This window comes from Maylandia zebra, linkage group LG18 (assembly GCF_041146795.1).
Source record: "Maylandia zebra isolate NMK-2024a linkage group LG18, Mzebra_GT3a, whole genome shotgun sequence".
NCBI lineage: Eukaryota > Metazoa > Chordata > Actinopteri > Cichliformes > Cichlidae > Maylandia > Maylandia zebra.
The window spans coordinates 30894773-30912936 of NC_135184.1; the positions used below are offsets into that span (position 1 = coordinate 30894773).

Below are 18164 nucleotides of genomic sequence, written 5' to 3' on the forward strand. Positions count from 1 at the left end.
AATGTGTTTCAGGCGCCATAAATGCTAACATGAATATATACACCTTGCTAGCTTGGAAGTTGTGGTGGGTTGAGCTAACCCTCTTCCCCACTGTTTGTATTTGGTCATAGGAGCTGGAGTGGGCAAATTATGTACTTGGAGGTCTTTCTTTCTTTTACCTTTTTTATCAGGTATGTCGGATTTCATGTTGTTGTTTTTGTTTTATCTTATGTCAAATATGTTACGTGTAAATGCATACTTTATGTTTAATGTAAAAATAAATGCCAGCCCTTTTCTACAATTCCCCTTTGGGAGAGGAGCTGGAGTGGGCAAATTATTTACTTGGAGGTCTTTCTTTCTTTTACCTTTTTTAACAGACACAACTCAGAATCACACAGGTTACACTTGTGTATAAATACACAAACAATACACATATGCTTTCAATTGTGTAATTTAAGTGATCTAGGTAGCTCTGTTTTCGAAGATCAGTTAACGCTAGCAATGTGTTTTAGTTTGTACGTGCTTCAGAGTTTGTACATGCTTTGGAGTTTGCACGTGCTTTTTGGAGTTTGTATGTGTTTTGGAGTTTGTACGTGCTTTGTCTCTAGGGGCCACCGTATATATTTATATATAAACATATATAAATAAAACCACGTTTATTTTACATTAGAAATTCCTTTTGTGCATAATTTTATATTGTTGTTGATAATACATTAATTAACCCTTTAAAGGCGGTCCGTTTTCCCTAACTATTTTTAAATTCCGGTAGCACTGCAACCACGTAAGCTGGCGCAATACTTTTTTGGCATATGAAACCGGAGGAGTTGTACTTACATGCTATGCCATCAGCTTGCCCTAGGTCCCGGTTTCCTTCCACATATTGCTTTGCCAAAATTGCATAAAAAGCGCTTGCAGCAACAAAAACATAATATTCCAGAAACACGCTTTGCCAAACTGATCAGCTATTCATAACACTTCCTACGTTGGAATAGATTTTTTTCTTTCTTTTTTTTAAAATAAACTTTATTTAACAAACAATGAGTATACAACATACGAACAGATGAAGTATACAAAACAACAGAACATGAACACAGAAAGCCAGGGGTAAAAGAAAAAGGTAACAATTATAAGAATACACGCAAAGATTCACATACATAAATTGTTTTGAGAGCCTTTTTGTTGGTGGAGTCTGATATTGATTGTATGTACATTTCCACATCCTTAAAATAATGACAGAAATATGGTGTTTTGTTAGTAAACTTACATTTATGGATAAAAAATTTAGCTAAAAGTATTAACAAATTTATCATATAAAAACATTTATCATACTTCTTGGGGAACTTAAAGAAACAGAATAAAACATTTTCCCATCGTAAAGAAAACTCCCTTAAAATATGGACAATAACAAACCTGCTAAATTCCTTCCAGAATCTCTGTGTAAAAGAACAGTACCAAAAAAGATGTGTCACAGTTTCTGGATGATCCCCACAGAAAGTACAATTAGTATTTATGTCCCTTTTAAATTTTACCATGTAGTGACTGGCTGGATAACATTTATGTAGAATTTTAAATGAGACTTCTTTTACCTTATTTACAATCAAATATTTATGGGGGACCATCCAGACTGTCTTCCACTTGATATCTGGAACAAATCGGTTCCAATAAGATATTATATATGGGAGAGAGACGATATCTTCTTGGAATAAACTACGTATTCTTTTATTGCTATTACCAAGTTCCTGTGAAAAGCAGATTTTTCCTATTGGTGACTCAGCTGGATCAGAGAGAGTGACTGAGGTAGAGATCGAGCTGTCAGTGTTTTTATATAACATTAAAGTCCCTGAGGGTATGGCACCAAGCACCATTGAGAATTCCTGAACACTGATTGGAAAATTATATAGTGCAATAAAGTCGTCGTATGTAAGTAGTTGTCCCTCTTTACTAACCAGCTGAAAATATCTCTGTTGTTCCAGATAAGGTATTTGTGAGGTGAGAAGTTGTGTTTATAAATGAGGGTCCACGCTAAGAGGACCTGCTTATGGAAGGATGAAAGCTTTACAGGGAGTTTCTCAACATTGTAATTACAATTTAAAATAAAATTAAAGCCACCAAAACGAGAGAAAATATGATATGGTATAAAGTTCCAGATAGAGGTAGGGTTTTTAAGAAAATGTTTAGCCCAATTAATTTTGAAAGTGTTATTTAAAGTACGTTGGAATAGATGTCAGCGCGAACTATCACATGTCCGCCATTACCTGCCCGAAACCGGAAGTGACGTCATTTTCGCGGAAATGTAGTTTTTTTTACCATCAGTGCCTTGTAAGCCTATAGTGGTGTTTTTAAAAGTTATGTTTGACTTTATGACTTTCTGTGTCGTTTCTGGGATGCTTAGAAGTCAAATTGAACCGCTGAAAATAGTTAATTTTGATGCATATGCTGTTTTTTTTTTTTGCAAATTTGCATTATAATATTTATTTTCGTTTTTCCTGCAGTATATACAAATTGGTGTATTTCAAAAATAAAACTATGAAGACACTCAAAATAAATTTCCTGTGGTGGGAAACTATTTTGTACAACTTTTTTGTATTTACAGTTTTGAGGGACAAGCCTCTTAAATTTCTCTAACTAGAAATATATGTTAAAAAAACAAAAAGATTTTCAATTTTTTTATAGTTTATTGCACTTTGTGACAATTTATGTAATTACTATGCACTTAATGCATACATATTATTAAAATTTGGGCTATAATCGTTGTATTGATGTATAGCAACTTGAAATGCTCCCAAAAATGGCACTACAGCATGTAAAAATATAATATAAGCTCTGGCAGACTTGGTTCTGTAGTAGGTCTTAAAGAGTTGAAGCAACAAAACAATCTGAAGATCCGGTTGGGAGCCGAAAGAGACGACTCTTTTTAGTGAGTCGAGCCGAAAGATACGGTTCTCTAAAAAGATCCGTAATTCCCATCACTACCAGCTACTGAATCAGTCACGTGGTACGAACGTCACTGCATACGTAATCAAAGCAAGCCTCGATACGCGCTTCACAAAAACACCCCCGAGATTACCCGACACACTTCGACACATCACTACTGTTACGTTCATTAAAAGTATTGAAGTTTAAATCTGAGGAAGATGCAGGATGATGCACGTTATCTCAAACGGTCAGTCATAACGTGAGTTTATTATTCTAAGAGTAATGTGTTTGCTAGATATGGTCACCAATTTAAGTAATATATGGTGTCCATACTATCACGTTAGCTTTACTGTGAACGTCTAACCAACACTTAGAAGATAAGAGGAAGCGTTTTTTAAATTGAAATTCTTGCTAATTAGCTTGCCCTGATCCATGGCATTTCTCTATATAGTGCGATGTTTAATTACCTTTCCAATTTGGGAAATTTCCTGTTTTCTTGCTCGGTGCAGAATGCGAGCATATAATTGTTTATGTTTTAAATAAATAACGACAACGGTCAGTTTGGCGTACATGCAGTTGACAGAAAGGTCACTTAAAATCTCTCACCATTTAAATCAGCCTTCATGGTTGTATTCACATCCCCTTCGTTAGCACAGTTACCCAATTATTTCTAAAAGGAGCCTACTGTGCATGACAACTTATAAACAAATAACGACTGATTTTACGTTTTCCACTGACTTATAAATCCGCCAATAAAAGGAAACATTTTTTAACCTTCCCTACCTGAAGGAAGGGGGATTGGAAATCTGAATTGGAGCTAACATAGCTAGCAAGCTTCCGTGCTAAACTGTGGTGGATAATCGCTAGCTAATTGCACGTAGTGTTGAATTTATTTGCAATCAGGGATTTGCACCGAGTTTAGCTCGTGTTTGTCATGCTTTAACTCTCTGTGGAATCGTGTTTTATTGTTAGCCGGTTAGTAATATTATGTCTGGGCGTGTCTTCCTATGTGTTATTGTTATGGGCGGCGGATATTTTACTCGCTTGGCAATTAACGACCTATTTTCTGTAGTAAAATTTAAAGTCATTTTGTTGTGAAATTAACTTGCTAGCTGATTTGCGTCCGATGCAGTTATTATATGGTATGATGTAAATTAAATAACTGGAGTTTTATGTCTTTACTGTATTTTGTACTGCCTGTTCTTGATCGCTCAAAGCAAAGTGACTGTGGGCGGTTTGGACGTCCATCCCACACAGAAGGCCCTTGTAGTCCACTATGAGGTGGAGGCATCTATCCTTGGAGAGAGTGGAGGACATATGCTTGGAGAACGCAAGGAGGGACAAAAAATGTAAGTAAGCGCATCTGTCTTTAGGTTTTACATCACAACAGGACCTCACAAACAAACTAGTGGGTGACATCATGACAGTGTCTTTTGCATTAGGTGTGTGAAAAGAGGACTATTCTGCCTGTGGAAAGGATTAAAAAAAGTAAAAAAAAATGTGTTATTTATGCCAGAAAAAAAAGGCTATTGGGCCACAGTTTTACAATCAGTATATTTATTTTGAATTTAATGAAACCTGCTAGCTTCTGCTTTCTCTTCTGCTCTTTTTTTCATGCTCCAGTATCCGCATGAAAAGTCTTTCTCCTAGTACAGATGTGGGAGCTTTGGCAAAGAAAGTGCTGGAGGAGTGTAAGATGATCCCTGCTTCCCGTCTGCCCCAGGTGGAGCAGCTCCTGTACTACTTGCAGAACAGAAAATCATCCCCGGTGGAGAGCAACGGTTAGTCATACCACCGTCATTGCACCTGTGCTCTGGAGCCCAAAATCTTTACTGTCCAATTCCAACTTTGGCTAACTTCAGTCCCACATGTAGATTGGCAGCTTGTTAGTCCAGCATGTACTGTAAACATTCTAGAAATATTAAGACATGTAAGGAGGTTGTGTAATGGCAGACCTAAAGTATGCACTGTGATGCTAATAAAAGAAAATGTAAACTAATGCAATTAAAGTTTCAAGTTTGGAATTAATGCTGATGTGCTTTGTTTTGGCTGTTTATGTATGTGTGTGTTTTGTCACCAGTGGAAAAAAAAGGAAAAAGAACAGTCAAGCCCAAAGAATTGACACCATTTGAAGGCATAGAGGTAACCATTTGTTCCACTGTAGTTTGATCTCACACAGCAGTAAGCACATGTTCTGTCTTCATTAAAGCAACAACCCGAAGTTGCTCAAATGTGTTGTTTAAATAGTTTGGCTGGTGAAAGAATGCATTTGTTATCAGTCAACAACTTTGTGTGTTTGTTTGTGTTTGTAGTTAAATGAGGAGGCCAGTATAACTAGAGTGGATGAGTATATTGAACTGCTCTATGAAGGGATTCCAGAGAAGATCAGAGGCTCAGCTCTCATCCTGCAGCTTGCCCGTAACCCTGATAACCTGGAGGAGCTACTGCACAATGGTACACTTTTATTCTCCATCTTAATTCTGATGGTTAACAGAGTCGTACCTACAGCAGTTTCCTGACATTCCTGGATAGTTTAAGTGTGTCATCTCTTAAAACTATTTTATATGGTTTGACTCAAACCATTTAATGAAGTTAGTGTAACATCATTGGTACAAACGCACCCTGAGAGCTCATCGTTGTTTACTACCTTTTTTGATTGATTTTTATTTAGCTATATTTTTCTGCATACAGAAAGAACATTTGATTCTCTAATTGTCTAATAATTAAAGGCAGCATGCTTTACTTGTGCTCTATATAATTGTCATTTTCTCCAGAGCAGTAGCAAGTTCTTAGCATATTTTTCCATTTTGTCCTGCACTACAAAATAACTGAACCTAACCAGTGCTCAGTATCGACTCGAAGGTTGTCTCTTTGGGTTATTGTTAGAATACTTCCATTTTGACATCTGTGTTATGATGGTATTTGATGCTAGATATATTGTGTGGACTAAAGTATTGGGCTACCCTTTTGAATTCAGGTGTTTTCATTCTCATTGCCACAAGTGTATAAAATCGAACACCTAGCCATGCAGTCTGCTTTACAAACATTAGTGAAAGAGTGGGTCACTCTAAACCTGTGTTTCCCAACCTTTTGGAGCCATGGCACTTATTTCACATTAGGAAAATCACACAGAACACCACCAAACAAAAATGTCACAAAAAGCATATTGATAATTTTCCCCGTGCACCAGGTATGGCAAAATTGGCTCAGTTTCTTATATCAATGTTATTAATTTTAACTGTCATAAACAGGATGTGACAAGTGATGATAATAATAACAACTGTACTGCATTAAAACATTCACAGCAGGTGGGATATCCAATTTTTAAGTGATGACATATGAACTCTACTTCTGGGTCAAAACTACTCTGCGTTTATCAAGGCTGTTGTGTTTTTAACATGTTTTAATGTTTTGTATCTTGTTCTATTTAATCTGAAAAAGCCCCTAAAAAAGGCAGTGATCACCTTCAGCTACTCTCGGTTTTTATTACCACTGTTCATTTTAAAGCTTTATGCCATGCAGCAGTATATTAATGACTAACCTCGTATTGTGGATGGATTATCTCAGTTGTTTTCCTGACTGAAGTTTAGTCCATTTACAGCATCCTGCCACGCAGTTGCGTTTGTCCCTAACCATCAGGAATAGGTCTGGGTATCGTCACTGATTTCTAGAATCTATTCGATTCCAATTCACAAGGTCCCAAATCGATTCGATTTGATTCAAATATTATAATTCTGATCACGTATCAGTACATATCCATGTTTTTATTTTTGTAAAAAGAAAGCTGACACTTTCGAGACTTTATCGAAAGCGTAAGCATCACAGAACATGCCTTTGTGTCAAAGTAACTGAGGATAAAACAGAAAAACATGAAGGCGATTTTCCTGGCCTGGGATTTTATAGCAGATGGCCTTAAAAATATTCTGCAGACTGGTGGCTAATAAGCGAGCGAATAATGCAGTAAAGTAAGAGGGAATTCATGACGATGTTTATGTGAAGCGTAGTTTGGATCTTCTTTTGCTGCTGGTTCAGTCAATATTGTTTGGAGATGTCTGTGAAGGTTCTCAGTCATCCAGGTCATCGTAGTCAAAGGAGCTTGCAAAGAAAAGCGTCTGGACTTCTTTAAGTTGCTTGAAGACGTTTCACCTCTCATCCGAGAAGCTTCTTCAGTTCTAAGGTCAAATGGTGGAGAGTCCCAGATATAAACCTAGTGGGAGTAACCCCCCACAGAGGGACAAAAGGACCCCCTGATGATCCTCTAATCGCCTGAGCCAAGGTGTGAAACTGGGTGTGGGTCCCAATCAGCCAGAGTTTTGGGTGTGTTCATTGTGAAACCTGGCCCCACCTTATCTAACATGCGAATTCCTGAGGTCAGATGGCCCAGGATGTGAGTGGGCGTTAAGGCGTCTGGGAAAGGATCTCAAAACTGGATTATAGATGGCAGACAGTTGGTGTCGTAAACCCCCGCCTCTGTTCAAAGATGGTCGCTCACAGTGGACATAGATGGCTTCTTTCACGCCTCTTTCAAACCATCTGTCCTCTCTGTCCAAAATGTGAACATTGGCATCCTCGAAAGAGTGTCCTTTATCCTTAAGATGCAGATGGACTGCTGAGTCTTGTCCTGTGGAGGTGGCTCTTCTGTGTTGTGCCATGCGCTTGTGAAGTGGCTGTTTGGTCTCTCCAATGTAGAGGTCTGAGCATTCCTCGCTGCACTGTACAGCATACACCACATTGTTAAGTTTGTGTTTTGGCGTTTTGTCTTTTGGGTGAACCAGTTCCTGTCTGAGCGTGTTGCTGGGTCTGAAATACACTGGGATGTCATGCTTGGAGAAAACTCTCCTGAGTTTCTCTGATACACCGGCTACATAGGAGATGACAATGTTGTTGCATCTGTCCTTCTTATCCTCCCTCGCTGGTGTCTGGTCTTCTTTTCTGTGCCTCTTTGCTGACTTTAAGAACGCCCATTTAGGATAGCCGCACGTTTTGAGTGCTTCCTTTACATGTGTGTGTTCCTTCTTTTTTCCTTCAGGCTTAGAGGGAACATGTTCTGCCCGGTGGTGTAGGGTCCTAATTACTCCAAGTTTGTGTTCCAAAGGGTGATGGGAGTCAAAGAGGAGGTACTGGTCCGTGTGTGTGGGCTTCCGGTAAACTTCGATGTTGAGTTTGCCGTTCTCTTCAATGTGCACGGCGCAGTCCAGGAAAGGCAAACAGTTGTCCCTTGTGTCTTCCCTGGCGAACTTGATGTTTTTATCCACAGCGTTAATGTGCGCAGTGAAGGATTCCACTTCTTGTGTCTTGATTTTGACCCAGGTGTCGTCCACACATCTGTACCAGTGGCTGGTACAGATATGTCTCTCTGTTTGGAGAGAAATAAAACCTGCAGCTTCAGACTCTAGTGCAAAAAGGACGTAAACACAAAGCATGGACCCACTGAAACATCAGAATCAGTGAGCTGTCTGCTTTCAGCCCTGACCGTGTCTGTGTCTGTGCCGCTGGGTGAGAAAGGCGACATCTCACTGATTGTGATGCGTCGGCGGGTCCACGCTTTGTGTTTACGTCTTTGTGCAGAATCCGTGTACCTGCTCCCATTTACTGTTTTAGCTCTTTGGTGGTTGTTGAAATCTTGTAAGGTTTAACCTGAGATTCTGGCGTTTCGGGCAAAATAAATTTATATTTAAAATCAATTCAGGATTTTAATGAATTGATATCACGTTATCCAAGCTAGAATTGATCTTAATCGATAAATCAATAATCAAAACCCACCCCTAATCAGGAACCCTTGCTTTAACTTTTATCGAGTGGAAAAAGTTAGCATTCCTCCTCCAGCTTCACTGTTTATATTATGCTAACATAGCTGTGTTGCTAGCCACCATGTAGCACATCATCATATACCAGCTAGACCAACTTCAGTAACCCTACAAACGTCACTGCTGTTTAGTTTTTCTGTCTTCGTTTATGTCAGAAGTGATGGCAGAGCTGTACATTTTATCTTCCAGGGCACACCTGATCATTTCTTGTGGCACAGTGGTTGGGGAAACACTGCTCTAAAGAAATCAATGAATTCAAGTGTGGTTGTAACAAGTAAGCTTGCAAAATGTCTGTCCTAGATATTCCACGATAAACTGTAAGTGGGCGCAGGCTAGCTGCTCTCAGCCGCATGGCATGTGGTCGTCCGCTCAACGCACTGAGCTAACAAGCACCCCATAAAACGGCAAATATGAGACAGAAAATAAAGTTATGGGCTACACAGACTATATGACTAAGGATTAAGGATTTTGAACTGCGAAACATGTTAAGCTACTTTAAGACTCAAAGACCAAAAATCTGCTCCTGGAAATGGGCTCAATAGGTTCTCTATTGCCCCAAGTATCTTTTTCTAACTGAAAATTTGTTAGATGGCACATGTTATATCACAATATATTATTGTGCCGTTATCTGCTGTACTTATGATGTGAAAACTTCCCTTGTCTTTCCTAATAGAGACAGCTCTTGGTGCTTTGGCCAGAGTACTAAGGGAGGATTGGAAGCAGAGTGTAGACCTAGCCACCATCATCATTTATATATTCTTCTGCTTCTCCAGGTAACACACACACTTACATAGCAGCTCACTTCCATCACATTTATTCTTACTGTTGTGTTTAATCCTCTTACCTTTCCTCCTCCAGTTTCTCCCAGTTTCACGGGGTGGTGAGTCATTATAAAATAGGCGCCCTGTGTATGAGTGTGGTCGAACATGAATTGAAGAGATACGACGCATGGCGTGAGGAGCTACGCAAGAAAAACAAGGCCTATATCCTTTTTATTGGTGTTTTTTGCTTACTTTTCTGCTCTCTCCCTTTATAGTTTTGCTGACTTAATGAGAATGTACTCATTAAGTCAGCAAAAATAATGTTTTCCTTAATGTTCTTTTGCGCACGTGAGTCTGCACCAGAGAATGGCTCCCTGAGACGAGACCAGGACAAGGCTCTCAGAAAATACCATGGCCTTTTGGCTAAGCAGGAACAGCTGCTCAGAGGTAGGCTTTGTTTTTGTTTTTTTTGTTTTTTTTAAATCTCCTCATTCAGAACTTTTGTTGATCAGATGTAACTGAAATTACTATATCATCTCTAATTTTCTGTTTCTCCTCCTCACTTCTGCTGGCCTGTTTTTCTCTGGTTCTTAGTGTCTCTTTACCTCTTGCTGAACCTTGCTGAGGATACGAGGACAGAACTGAAGATGAGGAATAAAAACATTGTTGGCTTGTTGGTCAAAGTTCTTGAACGTGATGATGAGGAGCTGCTTGTCCTGGTGGTTTCTTTCCTTAAAAAACTCTCCATCTTTCTTGAGAATAAGAATGACATGGTGGGTGGTAGAAACAAGACTTTCAGATTCGATAACGCTTGCCAGGAGCATAGGAGAAACAGTCCTGATGATCATTTTTATGTTACAGAGATCTGTTGTTAACCAAGTCAACTTCATTTATTTTTATTCTACATCCTTTGTTTAAAAATAGGGGGGGGGACCCGGTTTGCATTGTTTTTGCATTGTTATTCCTTCTTCCTCTGGTAATGATTGTGGGGAAATATTCTGTAAGTCAGTTGTCTTCCAGTATTGTAAGTCTTCTGTAGTGCAGAGGTTAGGTTGGTTTTTTTTTTTGGGGAGGGGGCTGTAAATGGTAGTGTCTTATTGACAAGCTCCACATAATATGTAGCTATTAGCTTCTAATATTGGAAAGTAGGTAAACAGTAGAATAATAGTAATCCTTGCTTTGGATTTCTGAATTTGTCTTTTTTCGTTTATTGTGATGCCCTTGATGTTCGTTCAGCTCTTGTCGGTGGCATAAATTATTTTCTGCTGAATTTACCATCATTAGATTTGCTATAATCTGTGTTTGTCTCTGATTTGTAGGCTGAGGTGGATACAGTGGAGCGGTTGGCTCGCCTGGTTCCCTGTAAACATGAAGACTTATTAAACTTGACTCTACGTTTGCTGCTCAACCTCTCCTTTGACTCTGGACTTAGAGCCAAGATGGTAGAAGTTGGCCTGTTACCTAAACTCACTGTCCTGTTAGGTAATGATGCACGCTAGTTTAATAGCATGCAGCACATAGCGATCCATTCACAGTACTTTTAGCAAAGTGACTGCTGGGAACAAACGTGTAGCTTACAGCTTTTTAAGTATTGCTGATAAGTCGACACACAATCAACACTGTGGATTGTTACATCCTGAATAAAAATTGTTCACATTCTCCTGGTGTTATAAAAGCACTTCATGCTTATGTTGAAAATCTCCTCTTCAGCTGTGATCAAACTGAAAAATGCAACCCAAACGATAAACGGAGATTGTTGCCCGCACAGGGAGATCTCTGTTCAGTCTCCATTCAGTCCATCAAATGATCTCTGTTTTTCCCTTTTTGGTTGCACCTTTTCCACCTTTCACTGCAGCTTTGCGAGTAAATGGTAGGTGTGTGCAGACAAGTTGCGTCTTCAAACTACGGGTGACTGCAGGAATCTGCTGTTGACCAAAGAAAGTTCAGTTCAAGCAATTCTGACAAGTTGGAATGAATTAGTAGGGTACAGAGATTCACTTGTTGTTTGAGTAGAACAAAGAAAGGAATAATTGGAATGGAATTTAAAACTAAATTAATGACAACCAAACTAGAAAAAAAGCCACAGGTAGCTTTAAAATAAAGGGTTAAACTCACCTACTTCAAACTGTGTCCTGTTTACAGCCTGCTTTTAAAGCTACTGTATATTTGAGATTCTTTGGATTCAACTGCCTCTTCAGTCAACTTCTTGCCACTTAATTCAGTTAGGGAACTTCTTTAATGAACACAAACACCTTGGTTTAAATCTTGCACTAGCTTAGCACCAGATGAAAGATGCTCTTTATATATCCCAGATTTGGGAAATGCATTTATCTCTGCGTTTTGCTTTTATAGTTAATAGCCTTGCAGTGTAGCTGTTGTGAACCCTTGGCATTTTATGCAAAACTGTAACATGGTAATGGTATCATCGTTATTGTGTGTGTTTTCAGGGGATGAGAACAACAGACAGATGGCAATGCGTATCCTGTACCACATCAGCATGGATGACCGGTTCAAGGGCATGTTTGTTTATACTGACTGCATACCACAGGTACAAAATGTACACTGAGCTGAACACTCATAGTGCCTGAGTTCTAAAGTCTTAGGTACAATTTTGTGTGTTTGTGTGTAGCTAATGCAAATGCTGTACGAGCATGGTGAGGAGGAAATTGAAACTGAGCTCATCTCCATCTGCATCAACCTGGCTGCAAACAAGAAGAATGCACAACTCATGTGTGAAGGTATTTTACTTTTTGCACAAGTTAGACCATTGCCTCACCATCACAGGTACCAGATGTCTGTATGGCTTTTGGAAGAGATTATTCTGAGTGTCTCTCCATTCCTAGGAGATGGATTGAAGATGCTTATGAAAAGAGCTCTGAAGATGAAAGACTGCCTCCTCATGAAGATGATCAGAAACATCTCACAACATGATGGCCAAATCAAATCACTGTTCATAGTGAGTTATATGCAATAAAGAAAACGTTACAAACTAAAATTATCATTATTATCAGTCATTATTTAATAATCATTGTGTACGGAAATTGCTGTGATCAGTATTGACCTAAACATCAGCCTTGTTTTCAGGATGGTTGAGGTGGGGTGTTTTTGTTTTTTGTTTGTTTGTTTGTTTTGTTTTTTGATTGTTTGTTTTTAATTGTGTAAATTCTCTTCTTGCTTTGTCAGGACTATGTTGGTGACCTGGCAGCGGAGATTAAAGAAGAGGAAGAAGAGGATTGGGTTCTGGAGTGTCTGGGGACTCTAGCCAACCTCACCATCCCTGACCTGGACTGGGAGTTGGTGCTGAAGGAGTATAATCTAGTACCTTACCTTAAAGACAGACTTAAACCAGGTGCCGTCACATAATTTTTCATTTCATCTCTTTTAATATAGTGGAATTTGTGCACTTGTTGGGACAGAGAGTACTAGGAAACTTGCTATGGTTTGGCCATAGTTCTTTTCACAGAAAAAACTAACTGTTACTCCCCTCGAGTCTTAATAAAGCTCAACTTGTTCTTTGCGTTTTAACTGACATTTATTTCAGACAGGAGGATTCTTCGACATGTCTTAACATGTAATGATGTCCAACCACAGCCGATACAATGCCGTCAGAACTAAAAAGAAATACAAACTTAGATGAATATTCTTAAGCATTATATATGACGAAACACTCCAAAAAAAGGATCAATAAAGTACACATTACAGCTCTCACTGCGGTAATTGCACTGGAATATCACGCAACACTCGCGTATTTACATACAACGATAAGAAACAAAATAAAACATTTACCTCATTGGCCTCACTCAAAGGGAATAAAACTTTCATCTTTACATTGTGGGGAGATCCAACTCTTTTATAACTTTCTGTAGATGTGCAAACCTCGTGGCTCTTCTCTTAATTAGCTTGCTGAGTGTGACAGCCAAAAAAATGCCCTCTTAGCAACAACAGACGGAACTTTAGAAAAGGTTCCTATCTAATTGCACAATTAGCACAAATAACACATTTAAACATATAAATCTAATCAACGAAACATGAATTACTATTTATTTCTTATTTATTAATATTTCAACTAATTATTGTTTCAACCTTAAATATCTAATAAAAGGAACCTAAATGCGAGAGTTGCCCATGACGGCAGCTACACTAACATTGTATTTGTTGTTCCCATATTAAAGATGTTTATTTCTTTGTTCTACTATAAAGCAGTTGTTTATAACTAGTGCTAAATAAATACTGCAAAACTATCAAAAAGTCAGAAAATGGTTAACTTAACTGCTCTCTTTTGACTGGAATAACTTTCTAAAACTACACTTCCTTCTGTCTGTTTCAGGTTCAGCAGAGGATGATCTCATCCTGGAGGTGGTCATAATGATCGGAACGGTATCCATGGATGATGCCTGTGCCGTCATGTTAGCTAAATCTGGCATTATTCCTGCACTTATTGAGCTACTGAACGGTAACATGCATACCAGTGGTTTCCCCAAAAATGTATTACATATAACTTTCCTGTGTCCTTGGTCTATAAACTGCTTATCATGGGTCTCCTTTGTTTAATATAGCCCAGCAGGAGGACGATGAGTTTGTATGCCAGATTGTCTACGTCTTCTATCAAATGGTGTTTCACCAAGCTACACGAGATGTGATTATCAAAGACACCCGTATCCTTCCGTCTTTGAGATATATACACTGAACAAAAATATAAACGCAACACTTTTGTTTTTGCTCCCATTCCCCATGGGATGGACGTAGAGACCTAAAATTCATTCCAGATACACAATATAACCATCCCTCCCAAACAGTGGTCACAAATCAGTCCAAATGTGTGGTAGTGGGCACATCTGCTATATTGAGATAATCCATCCCACCTCACAGGTGTGCCACATCAGGATGCTGATCTGACATCATGAGTAGTGCACAGGTGTACCTCAGACTGCCCACAACAAAAGGCCACCCTGGAATGTGCAGTTTTGTCTCACAGCAAAATGCCACAGATGCCACAAGCAATGAGGGAGCGTGCAATTGGCATGCTGACAGCAGGAATGTCAACCAGATCTGTCGCCCGTGCATTGAATGTTCATATATATGTATATATGTATATATATATATATATATGTGTATATATATATGTGTATATGTGTATATATATATGTGTATATATGTATATATATATATATATATATGTATATATATATATATATATGTATATATATGTGTGTGTGTGTGTGTGTGTGTGTGTATATGTGTGTATATATTAGGGGTGCAACGATATTCGTATCGATATTGAACCGTTCGATACAGTGCTTTCGGTTCGGTACGCATATGTATCGAACAATACAACATTTGTAATTTATTTCATCAATTTTCCTTCTGACGATGCTGTCTGTGTTGAGCGCTCAGTGAATCTGTGTTCGACTACTCCGCCTAGGCTGCACTGTCCAGCGCAGATCCACTGAGCGCTCAACACAGACAGCATAGTCAGAAGGAAGAGCGCAGGGCAAGCTAGCGAGGCAGAAGTTAAGCTCTCCTTGCAACAGGCAAATTGAACCTCATTCAGATCTGGCGTTTGGAATTATTTTGGTTTTCATGTGACGTATGACCCTGAAGGTAAGCGAGTCATGGACTAAAGTAAAACAGTATGTTGGATGTGCCATGCAATGCTCAATTACATTGGTGTGAACTAGTGTGTTAGCGCAGTTAGCTCGTTAACGTGTTGGCCGTCTAGCCCCATGCACGGAGCGATCGGCGGTAGCTCGTTAACGGAGATTTGCTGTGTTGTGGCGTTAAGGTCATTTCAACGAGATTAACCTGAAATCACTAGTGGGAACACAACGAATATGACTGCACATTTACGCCGACATCATCCTAGTGCAAAGACAAGTGGAAGCAGACAAAAAAAGCAAGCATGCTACTAACTTTAGCCAAGTCATTTAGACAGCTGTTAGCACATGATTCTCCTTATGCTGCTGAGAATATAGCCCAGAAGAAGCGTATAGTATAGCTTTTATTTTGGAAAGAGCCATTTCTCTGTAATAAACTCTCTTTTCCAAAGATGAGTGATTCCTCAATCAGATACAGGGCTTGCAATATCGCTAGCCCGACGTCCCGGAGCTAGCGATTTTTTCAGTCGGGCTACCAAAATCTATCTCTTCCCTGCCCGTCGGGCTATTGTAGGAAGGAACCGTGAATTTTGTGTATCGTTGCACCCCTAGTGTATATATATATATGTGTGTGTGTGTGTGTGTGTGTGTATATACATATATACAGTCCGGATGACATTCCGATATCATTGCTGTATATCCTGGTGGTGTGGATCAGTGAATTGATGTCTTGTCTCTGTCTTGATGTCGTCCATGTACAGGAGGTGGCTGACAACTGTTCCCTTCCGTAGTCAGTATCCGTAGCCAGTCTTGTCAGTGATCTCACTGAGGGGGTTCAGGCCTATGCAGAACAGCATTGGGGACAGAGCATCTCCTTGGTAGATCCCGCACTTGATGGTGACTTGTGCTATGGGCTTGAAGTTGCCCTCTAGTGTTGTCCACCACATCCCCATTGAGTTCCTGATGAAGGCTCTTAGGGTCTTGTTGTTTTTGTGTAGTTCTAGGCATTCCAGGATCCATGTGTGGGGCATAGGTCATAGGTCTTCTTGTAATCAATCTAGGCAGTGTACAGGTTGGTCAGCCTGGTCTTGCAGTCTCGGCTGATTGTTCGGTCTACCAGTAGCTGGTGTTTTGCGCCTCAGGTATTCTTGCCCATCCCTTTCTGTGCCCCACTCATGTATTGACCCATGTGCCTGTTCATCTTAGCTGCTATGATGCCTGACAGGAGCTTTCACGCGGTGCTGAGGCAGGTTATTGGTCGGTAGCTGGAGGGGACCGGTCCCTTCTGGGGGTCCTTGAGGATCAGGATTGTCCGGCCTTCGGTTAGCCATTCTGGGTGTCTCTCATTGGCTAGCAGCTGGTTCATTTGTGCCGCCAGAGTGCAGTCAGCTTCTTCAGCCAGTAGGCGTGACCCATGTCGGGGCCTGGTGCTGTCCAAACTCTTGATATTGGAGACCCTTTCTTGGATGTCTGTCACTGTGGTGGTTACTGGATCCTGTTCAGGAAGGTTGCTGTGGTCTGCCCTCAGATCCACTAGCCACTGAGCATTGCCGTTATGGGTCGTTCTCACATATGCACTTCCAGTATTGGTCTGTCTCCTGTCTTGGTTGTGCTGTTCTCATATTGTTCCAATGCTACTGAGAGTACACCTTGGATGGTTCTGTGGAGAACAGCTGGTTTATTCTCCTGCCTTTGGTCTCTCTGGTGTACCTCTTCAAGCGGCTGGCCAAGGTTGTGATTCATTTCTCTCTCGCTCTCTCTCTCTGTATGTGTGTATGTATATATGTCTGTCTGTCTTACAGCACTATCTGAGGATTTCTGTGGGTTTTCTTTAACCCTCTTTGTAGAGGCTCCAGCTTACCTCATTGATCTGATGCATGACAAGAATGCAGAAATTAGAAAAGTGTGTGACAACACCCTTGATATTATTGCTGTAAGTTAACAATGTGCTACTGATGGATGTCTGTTTTCTAAAATAAGGACTAGAAATGCACCTTCATATTTTTGGTCTGTCTCCTCCAAGGAATATGACGAAGAGTGGGGCAGGAAAATTCAGTCAGAGAAGTTCCGTTTCCACAACAACCAGTGGCTGGAGATGGTTGAGAGTCGGCAAGCAGATGAGTCTGAGCCTTATCTTTATGATAACGACAATGACCGGACTGATCTCTTCTACAGTGCAGGTACACTGAGCAAAGACTCAGCTGTGCATGTAGAACAGGAAAATTGACCAGCCTGACAGTAAATTTTACCTTCCCAACAAGACTTGACAGTTTGTTTTGGGGGGGGGGGGGGGACTGGCAGGTTGTCATTTTGACCTCATCCCATAACAGCAGCAGAAATGGCAAGGAAATCATTTCCTGAGGAAGTTGATGTTTAATTTTTATAAATTATTAGGATTTGACAAAATAAGCATTTAACATGAATTTTTAGAAGTTGTCTAGTGATTTATTTCATTACAGATTGTAAAGGTAAAATATATTTTAGTGTCCACAATTAAACAAAGCAAATATAATGAAGCTATTAATAACAAGGAACTCACTGTGAAATAGCTCATTGACTACATTTAAAAGTTTACCATACAATCGGCTACAACAAAATAAACCAAATTTTAATAAATAAATTATTGTAAACGTAGAATACTGAAAATGTATCAATCTGTCCACCTCTGTTTTATGCCACTGGACCTCTTCCCACACCGACCATCCACTTTCCCCCCATCTGTAGCCCTTCACCCAGTCCTCACCCCTTAAAACCATCCGATTTGGCTGCTCCTCTCTGGATTTCACTGTTGTGCGGATTAGTACAAACACTCAGGTCTCTGTTGTGTTCAACCAGCAAAAACTCTGGCTACAGCGCCTGTGCTAATAGTTATTTATCTTTAACTAGCTTTTGATCATGATATAGCAGCATTCTTATCTAAATGTATATGTGTTTGTTTTGTTTACACACAATACAGCCAAGTATGTACTGATTAGTGTTTTACATTTCTCTGGGGTCAAAATGACTTATTTGGCAGTTCTAGGCATAAATTATCATTTTTGTTTGTTTTTATTCCAGTTTATCACACAAAATTCACAGAATGAATAATCAATAATCGAAATCGAAAT

General features: G+C 39.6%; 1 protein-coding gene across 2 annotated transcripts in view; it reads left to right on the forward strand.

Moving 5' to 3' along the window:
- Positions 1 to 2998: 2998 nt before the first annotated feature.
- LOC101476805 (kinesin-associated protein 3) overlaps positions 2999 to 18164 on the forward strand; it is a 16968-nt gene continuing 1802 nt past the window's right edge. The window contains exons 1-18 of one of the 2 annotated variants that reach the window (XM_004573973.2): positions 2999 to 3154; positions 4113 to 4244; positions 4519 to 4676; positions 4976 to 5037; positions 5208 to 5349; positions 9376 to 9475; positions 9561 to 9685; positions 9812 to 9910; positions 10058 to 10236; positions 10783 to 10945; positions 11911 to 12011; positions 12093 to 12201; positions 12307 to 12419; positions 12647 to 12812; positions 13791 to 13916; positions 14020 to 14118; positions 16905 to 16990; positions 17081 to 17237. In XM_004573973.2, the coding sequence (XP_004574030.1) occupies positions 3114 to 3154; positions 4113 to 4244; positions 4519 to 4676; positions 4976 to 5037; positions 5208 to 5349; positions 9376 to 9475; positions 9561 to 9685; positions 9812 to 9910; positions 10058 to 10236; positions 10783 to 10945; positions 11911 to 12011; positions 12093 to 12201; positions 12307 to 12419; positions 12647 to 12812; positions 13791 to 13916; positions 14020 to 14118; positions 16905 to 16990; positions 17081 to 17237 (2158 nt within the window). In that variant the 5' untranslated portion in view covers positions 2999 to 3113. The remainder of the gene's footprint in view (positions 3155 to 4112; positions 4245 to 4518; positions 4677 to 4975; positions 5038 to 5207; positions 5350 to 9375; positions 9476 to 9560; positions 9686 to 9811; positions 9911 to 10057; positions 10237 to 10782; positions 10946 to 11910; positions 12012 to 12092; positions 12202 to 12306; positions 12420 to 12646; positions 12813 to 13790; positions 13917 to 14019; positions 14119 to 16904; positions 16991 to 17080; positions 17238 to 18164) is intronic. The other variant, XM_004573974.2, reaches the window with a different exon arrangement.